We start from the raw sequence: 23024 nt of genomic DNA, 5'->3' as shown, positions 1-23024 counted from the left end.
GGAAAACTATCCATAAAGGAGGCTCTTAATGCTTTAGGATGTGTTGTCTCAAAGGGCCAAAAAATTCTGGTTAGATCAACACTTAAAGGCCAAAATACATATCCCAAATAACTGCTCAAATAACCCATTTGGAAAACCCTGGGCTTTTCAGAGGATTCTTCCTGCTTTTCAGTAGATGGGACACCAGAAGACATCCTGCTAATTAGAACTGGCTGAGCAAACAGAAGCAGAGAGAATATTTGTACAGTTCAATCCTCATCCTGTTCGTGAATATCTTCCAACTGATGCTGCCTCATTTTCAGCTGGGTATATAATAAAACTGATCAAACTGCTTTCCTTCGAGAAATGATAACTGGATTTTGATAATTTCGTCATTTGTATGTAAAGTACTTCTGCTCCTATAGGAAAGAAAATGAGATTTCAGCTAAAAAAAAAACCAACAAAACCAATTACTGTTTTCCCTGAAAATTCAGGTTTGCATTTTTCATGGTGTGGAGGGGAAAAAAATCAACATTTCCCAATTAGAATTGTTTGTGCCACTTAAAGGGCTGAGATTGGTTTCTTCCAGCTCCTTTGTTAAAGTCTGAAAAAACCCAATGAGTCACCCCCTTAGAGCAGTGGGTACAAGTCCAGATTCACTCCTGACAAGTGCTGAAGTTTGGAGCCTGTTTGTCATCTGCTCCTTCCATGTGAGCCACTCCAGGCACAGCCTCTCTGTAGCAACACTCTACACAAGTGGCTTCTAACTTTGCTATCTTAGTTATGGGCCTAAAATCAGGGGGGGGATGAATCAGACCACAGAAATTATGTCCATGAGCAAGTCCCTTGTAACCAGATTATTTCTCTTCACCTTCTCCATTCACAGAGAAGCTGCTCATAATGCTTAACCTCATCTCCTTGTGTCCTTTTCCCACCTTGGTGTCCTTTTCCCACGTACCCTCTCTTGTTTTAGCCTCATTTCTATCTGTTCTGACTTTATGGAGTCCTTTGGTTTACCACAGTACGTGCTCAGAATCAGGTCTCTGCTTCAGCAAAGGATTCAAACATACAAACAGAAAGAAAACTAACCCACTGAAGCCCTTCCAGTTTTTAAAACACGGCCAAAGGTAAAGATATGAAACCAAAGCCTTTTGCTACCAGACACCTATCAGATATTTTGGTTCATTTTTACTCGATATTCTCCATCAAGAAATAAAGTCTCCCCTTACCATTCTCCCCAGATGTCTTGTCTTTTCCATTTGTAGCTCCGGTTCCTTGTCTCTGTCAGGGGGGGAAAAAGGAAACAACAAAACAAGTGGTTAGAACACACTTTGAACGTGCATTTTCCCCTTGGAATTACTGGAAGTTACACCTGGATTTCTTCCATTTATGTTGGATTGTCATTCACTCTCACGAAATGTTGCTTTAAACACGACCAATCAGAACAGGAATGTTAAATACTATTTAAAGGTTGGACTTGATGATCTTGGAGGTCTTTTCCAACCTAACAGAGGATTTATATTCTCTGATTTAGGTACAGCTGCATCACTGTGTGCCCCTGGATATAATTATCCCACGTTAACGATGGGATATGTGTAATGAAGCTCCCAGCAGTGCAAGGGTTTGAGCTACAGCCCATCATCTCATCTCCTCAGCTCTCTGCTGTGCCTCCCTGTCCATGACTCAGGAGGATTACAGGGATGCTGTGAGGTTTTTCAGGGAGAAAATTCTAAAGGCCAAAGCCCAGCTAGAAGTTAATTTGGCCAGTGCCATAAAAAAAATAAGAATGTTCCTGTAAATACATCAGCAACAAAGGAGAATCTCCTTCCTTGAGAGATTCATTTTCTGCTTTGGCCACAGGAGAAGATGGAACTTCCCACTTCAGCTCACTCTGTCCAAGGAATAGCCTCCTGACTTTCCATGAAACCAACTGATTTAAGTCACCAACACCACTGCAGTCCAAATATTTACAGTGGCAGGGCTGGACTAGTGTGGTTACACTGCCAGGGAACTTCCCAGCTTAGGAATGGTCACTCTGTGAAAATTATTCTGCGTCCCCTAGAAAATATCTCGCAGGCACTTTAGCACCTTAAGGTACTTTGGCAAATATGGCAAAACTTACATTTCTTATGCAAAATTATTCCTATTTGTTTAAAGAACTCATCCTCTGGGGCTGTACATGTAAAAATCCAGGAGTATTAAACTCAGTGAGTAAATCCAGCTGCATTCAGCCATCAGAGGCAGAGCACCCTCCTGCATGAGGGAAGTTAAACAGCTACAGCAGCACTGCAAACCAAATGCTTTGTACCAAAATATGGACAGGGTCGATTCTCAAATGAAAATTCATACAGACAGATTTATCTGAAGTGTATATATATATATTTATCTGGTTAAAACCTTCTCTGCTGCTCTGGTTTCTGCCATTCATCTTCCAAAGCAGTGGTATTTTCAAGGTCCTTTTTGTGTATGGAGCTGATCACGATGTACACACAAAACCCTCATGTGTCCTTAGCTCTGACACAGAAGGGGGAAAGTAAGTTCTTCCACCCCCTCAGGAGAGTACAAGAGCTGCACGTGGCTTCCAGTGGTGTCCCATCTCCCTCTCCATGACAGACTTCAGTGCGTCTGTCTCGTCTCTGCTGGCTCTGCCTCATCTCTCACCGTGTGCAACGAGACACAGCAGCCCCAGAGAAAACACCTCTGAGCCTCAACCACAGCTACAGCCTCCCCCCAAAATGGAAATACATTATTTGTTCCTCCCTGGAGCCTCAGAGCCAAGGCAGGAAAGAAAACTTCACCAATAACATCGAAGAAAGGGATTCTGAAGGGATAAACATCTTTGACAAAGGCATAAGTTACCAACGGCCAGGAATCAATAAATCCAACCCAACAATCAGTTTGGCTAAGGATGTTAACCTTTATGACTCTGTTTGGTTAATATTTCAATTCCAATCAACATTCTAAACTAGATTTTAGTGTTAATTTATTAGGACCACCCAAAAAAACCCCAACAAAAATGCTGGATTTTCCTTTCAATAAAAAGGTAACTATATTGCTTTTTCCTCCCCTGTATATTTTTAAATGCTTTTCCAAGTTGTCTTATTTCCTGAGCATTTGAGGCTGTGCTACTTAAGCTTTATGAAAGCTTCTCTTTCCTCCCCTGGCTATACCTGTCAGGTTCAGTCTGCTATTGATGGAGTGCTGGAATATGGATTCACACATTTATTGCACATCTCCAGACTTCCCCTCAGGGAGAGGGGAATATTGTCAAAGAAAATGAATAAAAACTTGGGTTTGGTAAACGAAGGTTTTTTCTATTCATGAGGTCACGGTGCTTTTTCTTTAAGTCTGAAATCAGCTGAAGTATTTTAAAGCCATTTGTTTGATTGGTGACCACTGGACTTCTACAGAAGGAAGCCTGAAAGTCTGCCAAACCAACTTCTGAGAGCTTTTCCCTTAGTTATACATGTATTTTGATCCATAAGCCCTGTGCTGTCTTCCAAGTGACTGCAATGGATTTGAAAGTAAGAATCAGTTTCTCATTAACAGGGCACTGAAACTTAGGGAAAAGCCACATACAATGGGATCATACTCCTGCAAAGCCTTTAGCCTTTCATTTCAATACATTCAGTGGACCCACTTTTCAAAACATTTTCGAGATGTTGGTATTATTGGCAGCTGGAGCTTCTTTCTTCTTTCATCACCTTTCATGACGCTACTGCAGGCTCAGAACAAAGCTGAGTTTTTCAATGTGCTTCAGAGCACAAGGGGACTAAACATGAGGGGGAGTTACTGCAGGTATTTTCAAGAGGCAATGGATGAAAGCCCTCCAAGAGCTGGTATAAATGATATTGTCCTCAGATGCAAGAGATCAAATTTAAACCACAGAAATACAAGAAAAACTACATTAATTTCTGGCGTCTGATGCTTTCACAGGATGGGTCAGGTTGGAAGGGACCACAGTGGGGTCATCTGGTCCCACCTCCCTGTCCAGCAGGGTCATCCCAGAGCACATGGAACAGGATTGTGCCCAGATGGGTCTGGAATATCCCCAGTGAGGAGACTCCACACCCTCTCTGGTCTCTGTTCAGTGCTGGGTCACTGCCCAGCAAAGAAGTTCTTCCTCCTGTCCAGGTGGAACTTCCTGAGCATCAGTTCCTGCCCGTTCCTCTTGTGCCATTGCTGGGCCCCCCCGAGCAGAGCCTGGTCCATCCTCTGCCCCCTCCCTGCAGCCCCTACAGACCTGGGGGAGGTCCCCTCTCAGTGTCTGCTCTGGAGGCTGAACAGCCCCAGCTCCCTCAGCCTTTCCTCCTAAGAGAGGATTTCCACTCCCTACAACTTACAGCAGCTCCCTTCGTTCAGAGCTTGCTTCTAAAACTCCCCAGCATTTCCTAAGGCAAGCACCAGGACAGAAACATTGAATAAACTTTCCACCAGGCATCAAAGAAACATCAGAGCTGAAGTGAACATGAGTGCAAATCCGTAACGATTATCCAGTAAAACGGGATAAACAGTTTTGTTGCTGTGTCGCGTAGGAGGAAACACAGTTTATGACTGCTTGGGGCTATATTAATTTTTAACTCAGTGGTTTTACAGAACACCAAAGACACATAATTAAAAATGTCTCCAAAAATCAAAGTTAGTCCCAATTTGTCAGCAGAGGAAGTAAAAAAGACTACTGCCATATGCTCAAAATCCCAGTAAGAAAGGAACAGGTTCACTTTCCCGTTAAATTCTCAGTGCTCTACACAGCACTAGTTAATGTGGGATGAAAAACTGTACTAAATTAGTCCCCCAGGCATACAAACTGAGGTCAAAAGTGAATTTGCAGCCAGGAGGACATTTCAAGAAGAATGTTAAATTACTGCAGCAGCTTCTCCACTCATCTTCCAGCCCCTCCTGCACCCTCGAGCCTAATTTTTGCCTTTAATCTTACATTCTGTTCTTGTCTTGAAATAGCCTGACCTTTTCATTTATGCTTTTAATTATCACCTCAGTATCAGGGATCGTAGCCAGGTGTTGATTACAGAATTTCTGGGGGGCAGAAGGGTTGTTTGCTTTATGATGAAGCCACACAAAGTCCACGATCGGGGACACGAAGCTGCCAGAAAGTTCTGACAAACGGGCAACAACAGCAATACCATCATCCTGCTGCTTCATCTCAGGGCAGGGTCAACGAGGCACAGGGAGCTGTATCCCAGGAAAGCAGTGAAAAAGCATCCAAGAGTGGGATTAAGAGAATAAAAACAGTGGAAATTTTTTGCAAAGTGGGCAGCAGAAGGAGCCAGCGGAGACATGACTCAGGACATGGACACATGAGAAGTTATGAGGATGCCCTGTGCTCCCTGGCAGTGAAGTCTGTGCATATCCTAAGCTTTTCTTAAGCTTTGTTTTCCTACCAAGTCCATCCCCAATGTGTGACAGAAGGAAATACATGTTGGTTCTGTGCAGCACAAAAATGGCTGTGGCTCAGCCCACTGCGTGCCAAGAAATCTTCCCTCTGAGCTACCATCCCTTTTTCCATACAAAGCTTTCTCTGTAAGAGACATAAATCCAACTGAACTATTTCATAAGCACCTTCTTTTTTTTTTTCATAGCCTTCTGCTTTAATTAACAAATTCAGCTGTTTCAGCCTCCAAGTGAAAAAAAAGTACTGAAAAACACATTTAAAGATTTATGAAGTTTATGACCTTTCTGCAAATAAAAATGTCACTGTAAATATCTGCTGAGGGACTTTCCATGTTTTCCAACTAAGGAAAGCTTCCTAATCACGGCAGAACGATCAGGACAAACAAGAATTTCTACCTGCTGTTTTTCAGGACTAAATGCTTAGAATCACAGAATGGTTTGGGTTGGAAGAGACCTTAAAATCATCTTGTTCCGACCCCCCTGCCATGGGCAGGGACACCTTCCACTAGACCAGGTCGCTCCAAGCCCCATCCAACTTCTTGCATAATTCCTTGAATTCAGTTAGGGCTGACTACCCAGAAACAAAGTAAGAAGCAAAAGTTCTTACAAACTGATTTTACGACTGATCTTGACTTGTTGATCTTTGAAGGTACTGAGAGTTTTCGGGCACTGAAGGAAGCCCCAGCTGAGGTCCATTAAACTACAGGCAGAGGCAGATCCCAAAGCACATCTATTATCCAACCATTACAGCCTGAAGGGTCATGGTGCATTTATTAGCTTCCCCAAGGTGAAACCCTGAGGACATTCCACCAGCGTGGAACACTTCTTACAACTAAAGAAAGAATTGGAGGAATCTGGTTTAAAAACACATAAATTTGGGACCTGAGCCTCCTTTTCTCCAGGCTGAGCCCCCCCAGCTCCCTCAGCCCCTCCTCACAAGATTTACTCCCTAGACCCTTCACCAACTTTATTGTCCATGGTTTTTGACACCATGGTATAAATTTGCTACTGAAGAAACCCAGAGAGACAACATATTCACTTAAAAAACACGTGGTGGGCACTGAGGGAAACACCAGCTTTGCTGGTAGATCAACACACTGTCCATACATGCTCCTGGAAAATAATTATGTGATGAGGTGACATCCTGAGTGGGAATTTTGCAATTGCTTTTCTTTTGTGCTCTAGCAAAGAACACAAGCTGCACATCAGAAACTAAATGAAGATCCAAAATTTAAGCAGAGGAAGAACCAAGCAGCTATAACCTGGGATGAGTGGGTACACTCAGCAGAATTTGGGATTTCAAAATTATTATTTAAGTTAAACTCTTCTTTATTGAAGATTTCTGTTTTCACTGTATTTAACAACCTCTTTCTAATGCCATGCCTTGAAACTACAGCACTCAGCATTTCACACCTTAAAGTGTGAAAACCATTACTCTTAACCACAACACAGCAAATAATTTGGTTACCAAAAAAAAAAAAAAAGGGCAAAATATATTACAAAGTTTAAGAAAATGTTAAGAGCAGGAAAAACGATGTTGCTGTGACAGAAGGATTTTCCATTTGCTGAAGCTGCAAAGGATTCATGGTCTCTAAATAATGGGACTGGAATTTTAGCACCACTGTATTTTATTTTTTTTTTTTTGAATTATAGATCAGAAAGCATGAAAATGAACAGCTGGTAGAGATAAAGTGCACTGCTGGAGAGGCAGGCACAAATTCTGCCATTTCACTCATTCTCTCCTCATTATGTCTTCTCAAAACTGGTCTGCAGACAGATGGCAAATCCCAAACCAACTCTGTGACGTACAGGTTCATGCACATCAGTCGCAGCCAGGCACCTAAAGAACATCTGCAGACAGAAGTGAAGAATCCCAGGGAGAAGGTCAGATATAGCAATGAAAACTGCAGAAGAAGCCATAGAAATAAACCTTCCTCGCTGCTCTTGTGCCTCCAAGTTCCTCCACTCTTCTGCCACGTTTTTATGGATGTGGTGCTGAATATTTATGAGATGAGAGCGTCCTTCAAAGCCCACATTTAAGGTAATTGCAGCAGGTACAGAACATCCAGCCAAGATTTCCTCTGAGTGATGGGTAAATCTGATAACGTGCCTGTTACTTCTGTCTCACACATCAGTGTAAGGAACCACAGAGCACATTTTCTGGGCACCTCAGAGGAAGGAGAAAAATACAGATCAACTTCTACTTCAGTGCTTCCTCTCACCTTCTCCCTGCACCCTCCCTTACAGCGAGGGAGTTTTCCACAGCCAGTTTTCTGTCTGTCTCCTGTTGCCAGGGCAGCAGGATATTGCCAGAGCAAGAACACCAGAATCCATCTTCCCATCCTGGCTGTCAAAGCTAAATGATCCCTGGCACTCTGACAATTCCTGTAATTATCCTCACGGGTCAAGCAGTGTTCTACTTGACTGGCTCTTGATTGTCCCTAATTTTATTAAGGCTCTCCTATAGCTATTTTAATAAATTAAAACTACACAGGTGGGCTGAGATGAACTGATGGGATTCAAACTGCACTGGCTGAAAGCTGGCACAGTGACAGGGGTTTTCTGGGACTTCTTTAGTCACATGGTCATGCACAGGGTCATCCTAGAAACCACAGTAATATTTGTCAGAAATTAATAGGTCTATGACAATTACACATGATTTTGTTTGCAGTGTGGTCATTGCCCATGTAAAACACACATTTTTATTTACACATCTATGCAAAAGGCACACAGAATGACTTAATCTCAGAGCTGCTCACGGACTTAAGAAATTTGCCTCAGTTTAAGAGGTGTGATTTGCTTACTTTTGTCCACACAGAGATTTTGGCTTGAGGTGAGTCCTCAGAACAGGCATTTCTGAGTGTACAAAGGCAGCAGGGCTTCAGCACCCAGCACACTTAGAATCATAGCATGGCTTGGGGCGTAAAGGACTTTAAACATCATCCAGTCCCACCCCCTGCCATGGGCAGGGACACCTTCCACCAGACCAGGTTGCTCCAAGCTCTGTCCAACCTGGCCTTGGACACTTCCAGGGATCCAGGGGCAGCCACAGCTTCTCTGGGAAACCTGTGCCAGGGCCTCACCACCCTCACAGCAAAGAATTTCTTCCCAATATCCCATCTAACCCTACTCTCTGTCAGTGTGAAGCCATTCCCCCTTGTCCTGTCACTCCAGGCCCTTGCAAATAGTCTCTCTCCATCTTTCTTGGAGCTCCTTCAGGTCCTGGAAGGCCACAATCAGGTCACCAAAAAGCTTCTCTTCTCCAGGCTGAACAATCCCAGCTCTCCCAGCCTTTCCTCCCAGTAGAGCTGCTCCAGCCCTGGGATCCTCTTGGTGCCTCCTCTGGACTCTCTCCAGCAGCTCCATGTCCTTGCTGGGCGGGGAATCCCAGGGCTGGAGGCAGCTTCCAAGATAAAAGAGAAGGCATCTGACAAAAACAGGCAGAGAGACTCTCTGTCTGGGATAAGGAACCTACTTACAGTGCTTGGGTGTGAATATTCTAATAGCACAGAAAAGAACTTTCCCTGTGCCCCACTTTTGCCGATGCTGGGCTGTAATTTATAAATCAGCACAGTGAGAACCTGCTGATTTTGTATTCAGATTCCATATTATGCTCTAAACAGAATATTTACACCAACACCAAGTGTAATCAACGTAATTAGCACAAACAGTGGCTTGCTTAATATTTAGTTTATTAGCATATTTTGAATTAAAACATTATTTCTCCGAAGACATTGTAATCACATTTATTTTTTTTCTGAGGCAGGGATTAATGGAATCTTTGAAGTTAATTTTGAAAGCAGCTGCAAGAATGTATTTCCCAAATCCTGTTAATTACCATGCCAGCCATGAGAAGTAATCCCTTTTTTTTTTTTTTTTTCCTTGCAGGAAATGGAGGATTTGATCCAGCATGGCTTATTTACAGAGCTAACTCAAATGTGGACAAGGAGTTGTCTTGAATTCAGCAGAATTACTTGCATGAGTGCAGCTGGAACCTCAGTGTGGGACTGTGGAATTTCTCTAAACTGAGTGTTAGGTTTTTCTTTAGCAAAGGGCAAAAAGGGGAAAATCAACTCCAGAATAAGCCTTCTCACACCACTTGCCAAAAAATTACCTCAGTTCTCATTTGGACATGGGTGATACAGCCTAGATCCTAATTACACTGTTTTCTCTTTATCCATTTCCAAGGTGACCCCTGAGGAGTATTTCAATTACATAATAATTGATTAAGCTCAATGGCATAAATAAAAAGGGACTGAGGTTCTTAAGGTGGTCTCTTCCTTCTTTTCTCTTATGACCCCTTATCTGTTGGCAGCATCAGACCTGGAATTACAGTTCCAGAAAGGGCATTATTGGGCAGGAAACCTGCCTTAAGAACTCCTACTTCCCATTCCAGCCCGATCCAGCCACACCTTCCCGTGCCCAAGGCCTCATTTCTTTGGAAACAATTGTTTGCAAGGTCACCCAGAAAACAGGAGCACTGAAATTATTCAAGTTAAAAATAACCCTTCGGCAGAGCTGTGTTGAAAACAATCATTGAAATGATCCAGCTAAAAAAAGAAATCCATGTTTCAACTGTTCCTGTTGATCATTTCAGTGATGAGTTGATGTCTCTGATCCACAAACAGTTGTACCAGGGCAACCTAAATTATAAGCCTTGACACCTGTGCAGGCAATACAGGCAGTTCATAGCAAATGATTAGGAGTAAGACAACCCTGGAAAGCCTGGAAAAAGCATTTGGATACAGACAGTGTCTTGGTTATCCTTTAATATCAGCATCTTCAGATGGGAAGAGTGTCCTAAGCCAATTAAGAGGTCAGGGATCTCCCCTAAGCATAATATAACTGATTGTGGATGGTGGTTTGGTAGCAAAAAATTTACTTTAGATTTTATTCTTCCGAGCCCTTCTGAAGTTTGGGGTAATTTAATTTGCTGAGCTGTAAACTCAGCTGTAATTGAGTTCCAGGCTGTCTTCAAGGGACAGCTTGGATTATTCATGGCAAAAAATCTGCACTGACAAATTGCTTCATATCTGATCATATTGCCTATCATTATTAAAACAGGCTGCTTCTTCCCAGACTGCAAAAATCCTGGTGGGTTTGGTTTTTTTTTTTTTCCCCCTGTTGGCGTGTTTTTATTTCTAGTTGTACAATTTAAAAAAATTAAAATAAATCTGTTCTTATTTTCTTGCTGTTTCCCTACACATTTCGGAGGCAAACAGATGCTATTACAGTCTGTTAGGCTGCACTAGGAACAGGCCAGGGAGGTATTTTTTTTTTTCCAAAGGTATTAATTATGGCAGCTTTGAGCCACCACGAAAAAAAAAAGGAACTTTCTGCCTTCGCCTCGGGGCAAAACATTTGATTTTTTCAAGACGAGACCTCCGATTTTCAAGGCAGGAGCAAGAGCGAGTGCTGAGGATGTTTATGCATCACTTAACTCCGTCTGGTCACAGGGAGCGACTGCCAGCAGCCCCCCAGCCACGAGCAGGGATGACAGGGACGACAGGGACTTCTCCAGGGTTATTCCAGCGGCAGGGAATCACTGGACTTCGAGGGCAGCACAGTCGGATGACGCAAACCCGTTATCCCTGGCTTTGTGCCACGGGCACATCCCTGCCCGGGGAGCCCGGGATCGGCGGCTGGAGCTGCCCTCGGAACGGGGCAGCGCTTGACACAGAGGATTTGTCCCTCGTTTTTACAATCTAGAGACTTCAGGGGAGCTGCTTCGTCGGGGGGGTGATGCGGATCGGAGCAAGGCTCCCGGCATCAGGAGCTGAAAGTGCAGCCAAGGGATTAGGAACAGCCCCGACATAATAAAAGGGAAAGGGACAGGGTGATGCACAAGGTCACCTTCATCTCCAGGAGTCGGGGGCAGCAAATAAAAAAAGCTCACACGCAGCAAGCAGAAGAAAAGTCTAGCTCTGTCCAAAAGAGAAAAAGTAAAAAAAATCAGGATTTCCACAAATGAGGAACTCGCAGGACGCTGCAGCTGCTCGGTGGAAGGGATGCTGCTCCTCGTTTCATTGCCAGCAGCGGCTGAGAAGTTAAGGAAGAGATTTTCACTGAGCAGCTGCAGGTTGCTCGCAGGGTCCCCGGCCCCAGGACAGACACACCAGGTTACCTGGCCTGAGACCAAATGTTCCACAGTTCCTGAAGTGCCACAGCCATGGAACAAGTGCAGGTAAAATGTGCTCAGGCAGATTCAGCAAAAGCTCCCCTGCATTGTTTCAAACACTCTCCCTCCACAGACCTGGAGGGAGCAACAAGAAAGATGAAGAGAGACTATTTACAAGGACAAGGGGGAATGGCTTCACACTGACAAAGAGCAGGGTTAGATGGGATATTAGCAAGAAATTCTTTACTGTGAGTGTGGTGAGGTTCTGGAACAGGTTTCCCAGAGAAGTTATGGATGCCTTATCCCTGGAAGTGTTCAAAGACAGGTTGGATGGAGCTCTGAGCAACCTGGTCTAGTGGAAGGTTCTCTGTCCATGGCAGAGGGTTGGAACTGAAGGATCTCTAAGGTCCCTTCCAACCCAAACTATTCTGTGATTCTACGAACTGTGTTTTCCAATTCAAGTTCAATGAAACCTTCTCCAATCCAAGTAATCCTTAGTCATTCCCTGTTTTCAGTTTCCCATTATGTACCAGTCTCCATTCTGCACTTTGTGCCTTCCATACGAAGCAGAAGAAAAATGTTACCCATCTAAACATTTGCACCTCTTCAAACACAAACACAGCAAACCATCCAGCAATGCCATTAAAAAGGGGATCCTAATGTGCTCCTCCAGAAAATCCATAGTCTCACATACTATGACTAGACAAAAAAAATAAGTTCCTCGGAAGTTTCATGCAGGAAGCAGATGTAGATCCAGCCGTGTTGCAGCCAGACACATTGCAGCCAGACAAAAACAGCTATTAAAGGCTTACATGGCATGACTGCAAAAGCCACTGCTCAAATTCAGGTAATTTGCAGCTTGGGTTCTTTGCAATTCACGATATTAATGCCAGATCCTTTGCTACCCATATTTATATCACCTGCTAATCCGTCCCACAAGTCCAGTTCCAGGATGGAAGTGCACCAAGCTTTTGATCCACACAAGGAATACAAAGCAGTGCTGAGAATCAAAGCCCTGTGGAACAGAGAGGATCTGCTGTGATCTGAGTGGAGAGGTTCACTCAGCTTGGCCTGGGTGTTGATGCTCTCCAGCAGCTCACAGAACATGCTGAAGGAAAGGAGTGATAACTAGCCAAGTCTGACTGGCAAATTAAAATTGGCATCAATCTGGCCTGCCTTAGGCATTTGGCTGCCCTGCTTAAACTGCAGCACATGTGTGCTGGCACATGTATTTTAAAGTGTGCCAAGCCAACAATATGTTTGCTCTCTTCCAGGGGTGTGTATCTGTCAGATCTGACTGCAGCAGTGATATGTGTGAAGCAGCTATGAAGCCACATGCCTTGTCTCTCTCCCATGTCATCTGCAGAAAGCTGCCTGCCTTCCCCCATCCTCTCTTCCTCCTCCTCCCTTCCCATCAAATTAATGCTTCTAATTTGCAGCAGTTTATCTCCTGCCTCCCTTCACCTCCCTTTTTAAAGATACATGGTTGGAATTCAAGGAAACTCATTTCTGTGTCATTCAGGTTTCCTTCCAGAACTGTCCCTAAATTCAAACAAAAGTCGTTCTTCAGAGCACTTCCATTAGTGTTAAAATTATGTGCTGAGGAGTCAACATCCAGAGTATTCAGTGTTTAAAAAAAGAATAATTTAATACTGTGTATTTGAAAGGGAAGCATATTTCCTACAGGAGAAAAGGAGGACAGAACCCCATTACTTGCAACATTAAAGCTGGAGAATGAAAATGCCTAAAATTCAAGTGAATCACAGAATCAATTAGGTTGGAAAAAACCTCTGAGATTATTGAGTCCAAAAAAATCACACTTGTGATTTTTATGAGGATTATTTTCCTGCTTCTGATAATGCTTTCACATTTATCTGGGCATCAAACTCTGGTTCATCTCATGGAGGCTTCTCTCCTTCACCAGATTATGTTGCATCTGCCTGATGGAATCAGCACTCACCTTGTTTGGTCCCTTTTAAAACAAATCCACATCGGACATCCAAAGCCCAACTCCCTCATTCCCTGGTAGAAAAGGGCACTCATTTAACCAACCCAACTGCCTGTTGAGGCTTTGCTGAAGTTTCTGATAGAGATGCAAAGGTCCAGCAGTACTTGGATAGTGGCTCCCATCAGGGATGGGATCAGTTGAAAAAACCTGGATCAGGAACACCAATTCACTACAAGCAAACATTTTGTGGGGAAGTGCCATGATAAAAACATTCTCACAGGTCACTGGTCTTCCTTCACATCCTGAGTGCCACTAGGAAAAGGTCTCATATCATCAAAATCCTCAAGAAATCAAGCATGTCCTCAGATCTACTAATTTTTGCTTCATCTGCTTAACTACACACTTGCACCAATTCAGGAGGTACCATGATCTCAACAGCCCTTTCCCCAAAAATGCATCTTCTGCAGTCAGAATGCTGCCAACTACCACTTCAATCCCTGGCTATCCCTCTGGATTCAAAGAGAACAAAGTGTCCCCAGGGCAGGGGGACAGCCAGGTGCCCAGGAGGGCGGTACCTGCTGGCTTATTTTGTGGGTCATAGTGGACACGAGGAGATGCAAATCATCCCCAGGCATTAGCAATGGGTGCTGTCTGCTTTCCAACACTCTGCCCAGGGATTTTTAAGCCATGCAGGTTCCTGTTTTTCTTCTAAGGTCTCCTCCACCCTCTACAAAGCCAAGGGATTTTCTGTGAAAAACTGCTTTTCACGTGCAATCCTCCTCTCAGTTGCTGCGAGAGACGCTGATTTAGAACCACAGAATGGTTTGGGTTGGAAGGGACCTTAAAAATCATCCAGTCCAATGCCCTGCCAGGGGCAGGGACACCTTCCACTAGAGCAGGTTGCTCAGAGCCCCATCCAACCTGGCCTTGACAGGACTTTTCCAGCTGCTTCACTCCAGAAGAACCCGTAACTCCTGACAAGCTGAACAAGCTTTAGCATAACATGGATTTCTCTGTTTCCAGGGATAGCCCTAGTCCGTGCTAGCTTGGGCATTTCTGAACTGTGCTCCATCCTTCCCAGAAAAGATGCAACCAAAACCCCTGAAAATGCATCCACAGCAGGGTGTACAGCCAGCCAGGATCCCTACAGGAATCCCTTCTCCTTCACTTTTAGGAGACTCACGTGCAGCAATCCAACACGACCTTCCACAGCATTTCCAAGTTTAAACCATTATAACCTGAACATGTTTCAGGTTTCCCTGGTTCTGCTGTTGCAGTTTTCCAGTTCTGCTGGCACCATCCAGCAGCTGTGGCTCCAGAGCCCAGCCTGAATCAAACCTGCCAGCCAAGGAACACCTCATAAGGCTGGTGACAAAACAGCTCAGACCTTTCTCTCAGGCATTTGGACATTAAAACTCAATGTTAAAGACACTAAATATGCATTTGTACATATTTTGGCATAGTTAGAGCTCTGTGTTTCCATACATTGGAACATATGATGTCCTCATACCCGGTGCCACCTTCCCCACCATCTCTGAGGTCTCCAAAGTCAGACAGAAGGACACCACCTTCTGCAGTTTTTTCCTTTTCCTTTTGTTTCTTACTTTCAGCTCTCACAAAAGAGCTCTCTAACATCATTCCATCTACTGTTACAGCACTCACAGTGCCAGCTACACCCCTGGTTAGGGTCATATTTCATGCACTATATACCAAGGTGATAATACAAGAACACTCGGTGTCTGTAAAATAATACTTTTCTCCTTAAGAGGAAAGACTGTTCAGCTGTAACTAATATTCAAGGCATGTAGGCAACCAATTTTCATTTCTTCTCTGACTAAACTTGTGCTTCATCCTCCAAATTCCATGTTAGTGCATAAATAAGGCCATGTCCCACTTGGTAAGAACTGATGAGTTCAGACACCACCAGCCAAAAACCTGGTCTATGTGACACTTGCCCAATTTAAGCAGACAAGTCTGGTCTCCAAGGGAGCAGACACAGAGAGTGGGCACGAGTTGTGCCCTCAAATCCTGCCATTGTTAATGTTTCACAATTGCAGCTCTTCTGCAGTTTCTTGTCACTTGTTTTCCTAATAAGAGAAATGTAGTTTATACAGTCTGTCTCTATCTTTCCATAAGAGAAATAAAGGCTGGTTTTCTTAAGAAAAATTAGAGGATAATGGGGAGGGGAAATGATTGTGATTTGACCCAGTTTCTAGTTATCTACCAACATCCAAACAACTGAGGCAACAGAACACCTTTTCTTAGAAAGAGGTTGAATGTATGTTATTCATCTTCATTAGAATTTCCTGTGCCTTGCAGAGAGAAAAGTGGTTCCTGGCTCAGAGAATTTAAGTCTCTGGTGCAACCTGAGAGGCTGAAGGAAGGCATTGCTTTCCCCTGATTCCTCCAGCCTTCTTCTCCCATCCTCCTCAGTGGGTGTCAGGATTTACACATCCAGTGGCAAAGCCACTCTATCACATAGCAAAGGTAAAGAGGCAAAACCTGCAAACCCGTTTTCCAAGCCATCCCTAAAAAAAAACTGACAGACAACAGCACACTGGAAATCAAACATTTTATTCAAGTAAAAAAAAAAAAACATTCAGAAACCTTTGATGAAAATGCCACAGCTGTTCCTGCTGCAGTTAACTGCCACTATACATCACATTTCATCATTAGCCTGATCCAGTTAATGTAGAAACTGTTGGATGACGACTCTTACAAACTTGCCAACTCATTACAAATTTGAGGATATTGGACTAGAAACTAACATGCTTTACAACCTGAAATTATATTATCACTTACTGCAATGTGATGGTTGGAGTTTTCCTGTTGTACAAATGCAGGAGTTCTTGCTTTAAGTTATTCTTTGACAACAAAATATGATATCTGAAGCGTACTATTAAGGCTAAATGTCCTTTTTTTAAAGTGTTTTTTGTTTGAATCTGTTGGCACTCCATACATTGCAAGAAAACCCGTGTGCTTCTGCCAGTTCCATTAAATTAAGAACAATTTCCAACACCACTTCTAAGAGCTATTTTAGAAGATGCTTGATCCCACTGAAACCACACTGATGGAAGGAGTAGGCAAAGTGACAGATGTAAAACTTATTGTTCTCCCTTCTTCCTCCTCTTTTGAGCTGCAATTTACCACTCAGCTAATAAATAGACATGAGTTAAAATTAAAAACTGATGTTCATGTGCTTATCTATCCCACCCCCATCCTGTAACAGCTGCAGAGTTTCCTCCTCCACCCTGCCACGTTCTTGCTGTGGTTTTTAGAGCTACACACTTTTCATACCTATTGTGGGTATAACCTCGGTGAGGCAAATAATTAACACTTGGGGGTCATGGCAGTATCTGAAAAATGCATCCAGAAGGCCCCCCCTGAAATGAGTGGCTGGTTGAGACACCCCCCAGCACTGGAAGCACCCAGAGAACAGGAGCTCCTCTAAACAAATGTGGTGTGTTTTCCCCCCACAAACCAGTTCTTTGACTCTCTGCCATCAGATTGTCATTGTACAACCCTCACTTGTGTTTATCCGGTTCCAAAATGCTAAGTATTATTTCAGTGAAATGGTTTCAACTGAATTTATCAGAAGGACCTAAGAAAGAACTCCAGTGTTGCCATTTAACCACCTGAAGCAGCCACAGTTTCAGACAAAAGCCTCCACCTACCCATAATGTTTCACACTCAAGAGTGTCCCTCTCCTTCTCCAAGAGCCTCCTGCTGGACACATCTGTCCAGAGGGACAGAGGCATGCTCCAGGTTCTCCCCTCAACCTGGAGGGAAGGGTCATGCCCAATCCACCAAGCCATGGGGTATTACTGGTTTGGAAAACAGACTGCCCTGGTGATTGGTGTCTTACAGACACACCTCAAGGACTGGTGAAGCTCCATTTCCACAAAAATGTCTCTTATCCCAGTGTGAGCCCACATCAGCCTCCACCTTTGCTGAGCTGGCTGCCTGGGTACCTCCCCCCCAAGTCATCTGAGCTTCAAAACAAAGATTCAGTGCTCCAGACTCCTCATCTGCCCTTGAACTCCCTGCACACCCCTATTACAGGGCACACAAACACCCTTCAGGATCCTTTGGAAGGTGGACACAGCACAGTAGTGGCTGCAGGATTCAAAACCCAGAGGCAATATAAGGCAAAGAGCTTGGTGCAGCTCAAAGAAACAAGACCTGGTGTTCTCTGTATCCAAACCCCCTGTCTATATGCAGAGGTGAAGTCCCCAGCTCTTCACCTCCCCAACTAAGAGACTCTGTGGAGTCAGAACCCCACCATCTCTGAATTTCATGTGCCTGGTTGCTTGACACCTGTTTCCAAAGGCAAGCCAGAATATTGAATATTCTTGCTGCTGTCTGGCAGCTGGGCCAGTGCTCAGATATATCAAGCTGCTGGCTCAAACCAGCACAGCAGTTGTGGTGCCCAGCAGCACCCTGGCAATCAGCACTGCACTCCTCTCACACTGTGGGAGGCTCTTCCACTGCAAGTTTTTCCTCTTAAATCACAGGTGCCTCAGGCAATCAAAAAGGATTTCCCAAATGGCCCTCCCAAAATGGGACACCTGAAGAACGTGTGTTAAAGCTCAGCTCCTCCCCAGCACCAACACTACTACTACCTCCCCTACAGCAATACTGCTCTGACCTTTAATATCCAAATAAAATCAGTGCATCCAACAAGACAAATCTCTGCTAAGGCTGTTTTAAGTTCTCATGACAGGTGTGCTTCAGCCCTGAACCACTGGAACAGCATCCAGGGCTCCAGGACCAGAGTGTTTAAGTGCACTTCTTCCCAAGTCCTTGTTTCTGATGACAACCAGAAACGTTCCACACAGGAGGCAAGAGGGGATGTTGTAAAAATGTCTGTGTGATTAAATGCCTCTTGTGCACCTTTGTGGCAGGAGAATACCACGACCCAACACCATCTGCAACATGTCAGAGAGTGAAATGACTGATAAGATGACAGGAATCCCTGTGGTGAATCAAGTTCATGCCAGGAGCGAGTTTAGAGGCTCACTGGTAAAACAACTGGCTGTGAAGAGCAATTTGGCATTGGGCTGTGAGCCCATCACCCAAAACCACTTTCCCCAGTTCATCCTGTGTGATTAGAGAGGTTTAATGGAAGACAGGCTGCCTCTCATGGCTGCTCATTGACAGTAGCTGATGTTTCCCAGCACGGCTCTTCTCTCTAGGCTCATAAAAAAAATAACAGAAAACAGCTACAGATCTAAAGAAAAGGCTCCTCAGTTATTTGATGGCAGATTTTCAGAGCTAAAAATGCATGTCAGTCTACAGTGACATTCCCAAGAAGTTCCCTGTGCAGCTAAAGGATCTGTCTGCCACCAAAAGCCAGGCAGCAGGAAGCACTAACCATGATCTGCAACGCCACAAGATCCAACTTTTACACTTCACATGCCCACTACTTATGGGGCCAGATTTCTGCCAAAGCTTATTAAACACATTTTCAGACAAATATCCCTGAGGAAGAAGTGTAGTGTTTTTCTGTGGAAAAGTTCATTTTCCCTTCTGAAAAAAAAAAAAATTTAGCTGCTAAAAAATAGAAAAATACTACAGCCAGATGAATTACTGCTTCCTGCTCAGCTTTCTCCACAAGGAGACTGGTAATCATGGAATGGGTTGGGTTGGAAAGGGCCTTAAAGACCATCCAGTCCCACCTCCTGCCATGGGCAGGGACACCTTTCACTAGACCAGGTTGCTCCAAGCCCCATCCAACCTAACCTTGGACGCTTCCAGGGATTCAGGGGCAGCCACAGCTTCTCTGACAAACCTGTTCCATCAGTCTCATATCATAAATCATCATAATCACTGCCCATAAGTTAATTTTGCATGAAGCAGTACAATGAGAACCCGTGCAAAGTCTCAGCAAGATCTCCCTCAACTCTGAGGGAGATCAAAGCTCCTGCAACCACCTTTCAAGTGCTGCTCAAATCCTGACAATCATTACCATAAAGTAAAAAAAAACCCCTTCCCACCCTCCCAGCACCCTTGTGTTTGGGATAATCTTTAGATGGCTCTAAATGAGCCTCTTTCCAATCACCCTGTCCACAGATTATTTTAGCAGATTAAGCCAAAGAAAATAAAAGTATCTTTCAGTTAGAGCATTAGAAGCTAAATCCACTAAGACCCCCATGGCAGCAAACAGTTGTCTAAGGAGCTTTCTGCTCAAGGTGGGGGGTTTTGCTTCATTTTCTAAACAACAGTCTTTTGCAGAGAGGTTTGGGGTGGTCTAGTTGCTTCCATCTGCTTTTTAGCAGATCTTGCTGTCAGCTGTTACTCCAAAGGGCAGTAACAGCAGGGAGGCTTTTCTTCACTGGGTGATAAACTCCCCAATATTGGCAGCTGAATGACAGTGGCACCCAAGACACCGAGCACAGTGCTGAGTGTCACAGCTCTGCACCAAAGAAACATCTCCCAGCTCCAAGGGTTTGCTAGGAATAGTACTCTGGGAGGCACAAGGAGATGCACTATGAATAGAGAACTCCTATGCTGAATGGAGGATCTTTATGTTCACTGAGTCTTTTAAAATCCAAAGGGCAAGGAATCTGATTCAAATTATGAAAGAGAATTAGTAGGCAAATACAACCCAGCACAAAAGCTGCAACAAGACTGCCTTGGATAGTTATAAGTACAGCAGCACCACCCAAATATTACTCCTCACTTTAAGATTTTTTGCCAAATTATATATTTAATTAGAACAGTGTTGCTGCATCTTACAGCATCCTTCAGCTGGACTGGGGAGTCAAAGTAACAGTGACTGAAACAAAAAAGGCAACAAAATCCCCCAAACCCACACTGCCTGAACTCCATCCAGCTGATAAAACTACAGGCAGCAGCAGAGGAGAGGTCACGGAGAGCCTGGTGCACCACACCTGGGCTGCCTGATCCCTGCAAAGCACCCTGAGGATTTCCTCTGCTCTCCCCTCTTGGCATGACCTGGAAGCCAAGATTTAAGCTGCTCCTCATAAACCCCTGCACCAGGAACACGCTGCTCCACTCCTTTTCATCTTGGGTTTGCACCTCGTGTATAAAACCACAGCTGAGTGTAACACCTGCACAGCAACGAGGCACAACCGATTTGGTGTCACTCTTAATTTTGCTGCTGAGAAAGGAAAATCCCATTTAATAGATTAGCAGGTCTTTTATAACAGCAAAGAGCCTCCAAAACCAAGTGCTGGGCAAGGCACAGTTACTAGTACATCTGCTGATTCCCAAAGAACGAGCTGCACTAAGGAAAGAAGGATCTGCCAGCTGAACATGCCTGGCACTTCACTGATTACACCATCCAGGAGTCCTCCTGCCTGGTAACACTGCCCACTAAGAAAATTCTATTTTGAACTTTTCCAATGAGAGAGAAAAACCAAAAACAAACAAACAAACAAAAATAATCCAAGGAAAACCACAAGTGCAAATTCTCAGCTTATTTATTTACAAGTGGACAAGTGATCCTTACATGTTTGGCACTATTTACATTTTTTCCCCCCTCAATTGCAATCCTTCCCAGGACACCACTTGTAAAGTTTATATCATCATTCCAACTACAAATAGGGCGGGTTTTTTTTTTTTCCATGAGCTCCAGCAGGCAACTTTCCCACAACTTACTAAATCCTTTTTTTTTTTTTTCCCCCAAGGGAAAGCATTAGATAGACAGACAGATAGATAAATAGATAGATGGGCAAACAGATAGACAGGAAAGCATTAGATAGACAGATAGGAAAGCATTAGATAGATAGACAGATAGACAGGAAAGCATTAGATAGATAGGAAAGCATTAAATAGATAGATAAATAAATAGATAGATAGACAGATATGTCGATCTAGTGTTCCAGGAGAACAGTCCATTCCATCATTTTTCTGAATGGTTAATTAAAGCTAAACTTTGGGAAGTGTGCTGTTGTGCTCTGGATGGAGCACTACTGCTCTATTTGGCAATACACACACACACACACACATATATATATATATGAAATTATTAGTGGGTTTTAACTAAACGACTCTCCACTGCGTGCCTGATCCTTCAAACGGCAAAACATCTCCTTGCTTCATACTCTGCAGGCACACGCACACCTGTGGAGACCTATTTATTAGGGTTTAAAAGGATCCGGCTATTACAGATCCGCACCAAGCGCAGCGGTAGCATCCCGCGGGAAGCGCAGCGGAGCCTCGGGATCGCACCGCTCGCTCCCCGGCCGGCCGGAGAGAAGCGAAGGTGACATTCACCTCTCCGAGGAGCTACGGCAGACCGCAAACCCCACGCCCCGCGTCCCCCCCGGCCGTGCCGGCGGCGCTCACCTCGCTCATGTCGCGACAGTCGCGGTGCCCCCGGCGCTCGCCGCTCCCGCCGCCCCGCCACGCGCGTTAAGAAGCGGCGCCGCGCGCCCGGCCCGGCCCGCGCCGGCCAATCAGCGGCGAGCCCGCGAGCGCCCCACCCAATCCCGAGCCCCTGCATCCCGAGGGCGCGCGGCGCCCCCTGGCGGCCGCGGAGGGGGCTCGGTCTCCCCTCCCGATCCCGCCGCCTCATCCTCGGCTTCTCCCTTCCCTTCCCTTCCTCCTTCTCCCTTCCCTTCCTCCTTCTCCTTTCCCTTCCTCCTTCTCCCCCGGCCCGCGGGTCCTGCGGCAGGAGCCGCGGGGGGGGGCTCATGCAGTTTAAGAAGGGCGGGTGCACGCAGTGCTGTGGAAAGGGGCAGTGTTTGGGGCCAATGGGAGGCAACACTACAGGAGGTTTTGGGAGGGGATTCTGCCCCTCTGCTCGCCTCAGGTGAGATCTCACCTGCAGAGCTGCCTCCAGCCCTGGGGAACCAGCACAGGAAGGACATGGAGCTGCTGGAGAGAGTCCAGAGGAGGCACCAAGAGGATCCCAGGGCTGGAGCAGCTCTGCTGGGAGGAAAGGCTGGGAGAGCTGGGATTGTTCAGCCTGGAGAAGAGAAGCTTTGGGGTGACTTGATTGTGGCCTTTCACTACCTGAAGGGAACTTACAGGAAAGATGGGGCAAGACTATTTCCATGAGCCTGGAGTGACAGGACAAGAAGGAATAGGTTCAAACTGACAGAGACTAGAGTTGGATTAGATATTAGGAAGAAATTCTTCCCTGTGAGGGTGGTGGAGCATTGGCACAGGTTGCCCAGAGAAGCTGTGGCTGCCCCTGGATCCCTGAAAGTGTCCAAGGGCAGATTGGACAGGGCTTGGAGCAAGCTGGGCTAGTGGAAGGTGTCCTGGCCCATGGCAGGGGAGTTGGAACAAGAAGACCTTCAAAGTCCCTTCCAACCCAAATCATTCTGTGATTCTATGACCCCCCCCCCATCATCACACACCCCTGAGTACAGGCAGAGGGGCTGCTGCCTTTCCCAAATGCCCAGCACAGGGTGCACCCCTTTGGGGTGGTGTTGGGGCATCCTTGCAGGGGAGAGACACGGTGGGGAGAAAGGGGGAGCAGCCCTTTGCACAGCTGTGCTGGAGGGGACCTGGAAATGGGAATTATTGCTGCAGATTGGACAAACAAATGATATTGGGAAGAAATTTTTTACTGTAGGGGTGGTGAAACACTGACAC

General features: G+C 45.0%; 1 protein-coding gene across 1 annotated transcript in view; it reads right to left on the bottom strand.

Annotated features, from left to right (window-relative positions):
* PCP4 (Purkinje cell protein 4) overlaps positions 1–21866 on the bottom strand; it is a 52341-nt gene extending 30475 nt beyond the window's left edge. Inside the window, exons 1-2 of the mRNA XM_051768019.1 lie at positions 21768–21866; positions 1209–1260 (exon numbers count right to left, since the gene is read on the bottom strand). Coding sequence (XP_051623979.1) covers positions 1209–1260; positions 21768–21776 — 61 coding nt within the window. The 5' untranslated portion in view covers positions 21777–21866. The remainder of the gene's footprint in view (positions 1–1208; positions 1261–21767) is intronic.
* Positions 21867–23024: the final 1158 nt, after the last annotated feature.

Source organism: Manacus candei, unplaced genomic scaffold (assembly GCF_025592945.1).
Source record: "Manacus candei isolate 608988 ecotype Guabito, Panama unplaced genomic scaffold, ASM2559294v1 h1tg000091l, whole genome shotgun sequence".
NCBI lineage: Eukaryota > Metazoa > Chordata > Aves > Passeriformes > Pipridae > Manacus > Manacus candei.
This window is presented reverse-complemented; position numbering and strand designations above follow the sequence as displayed.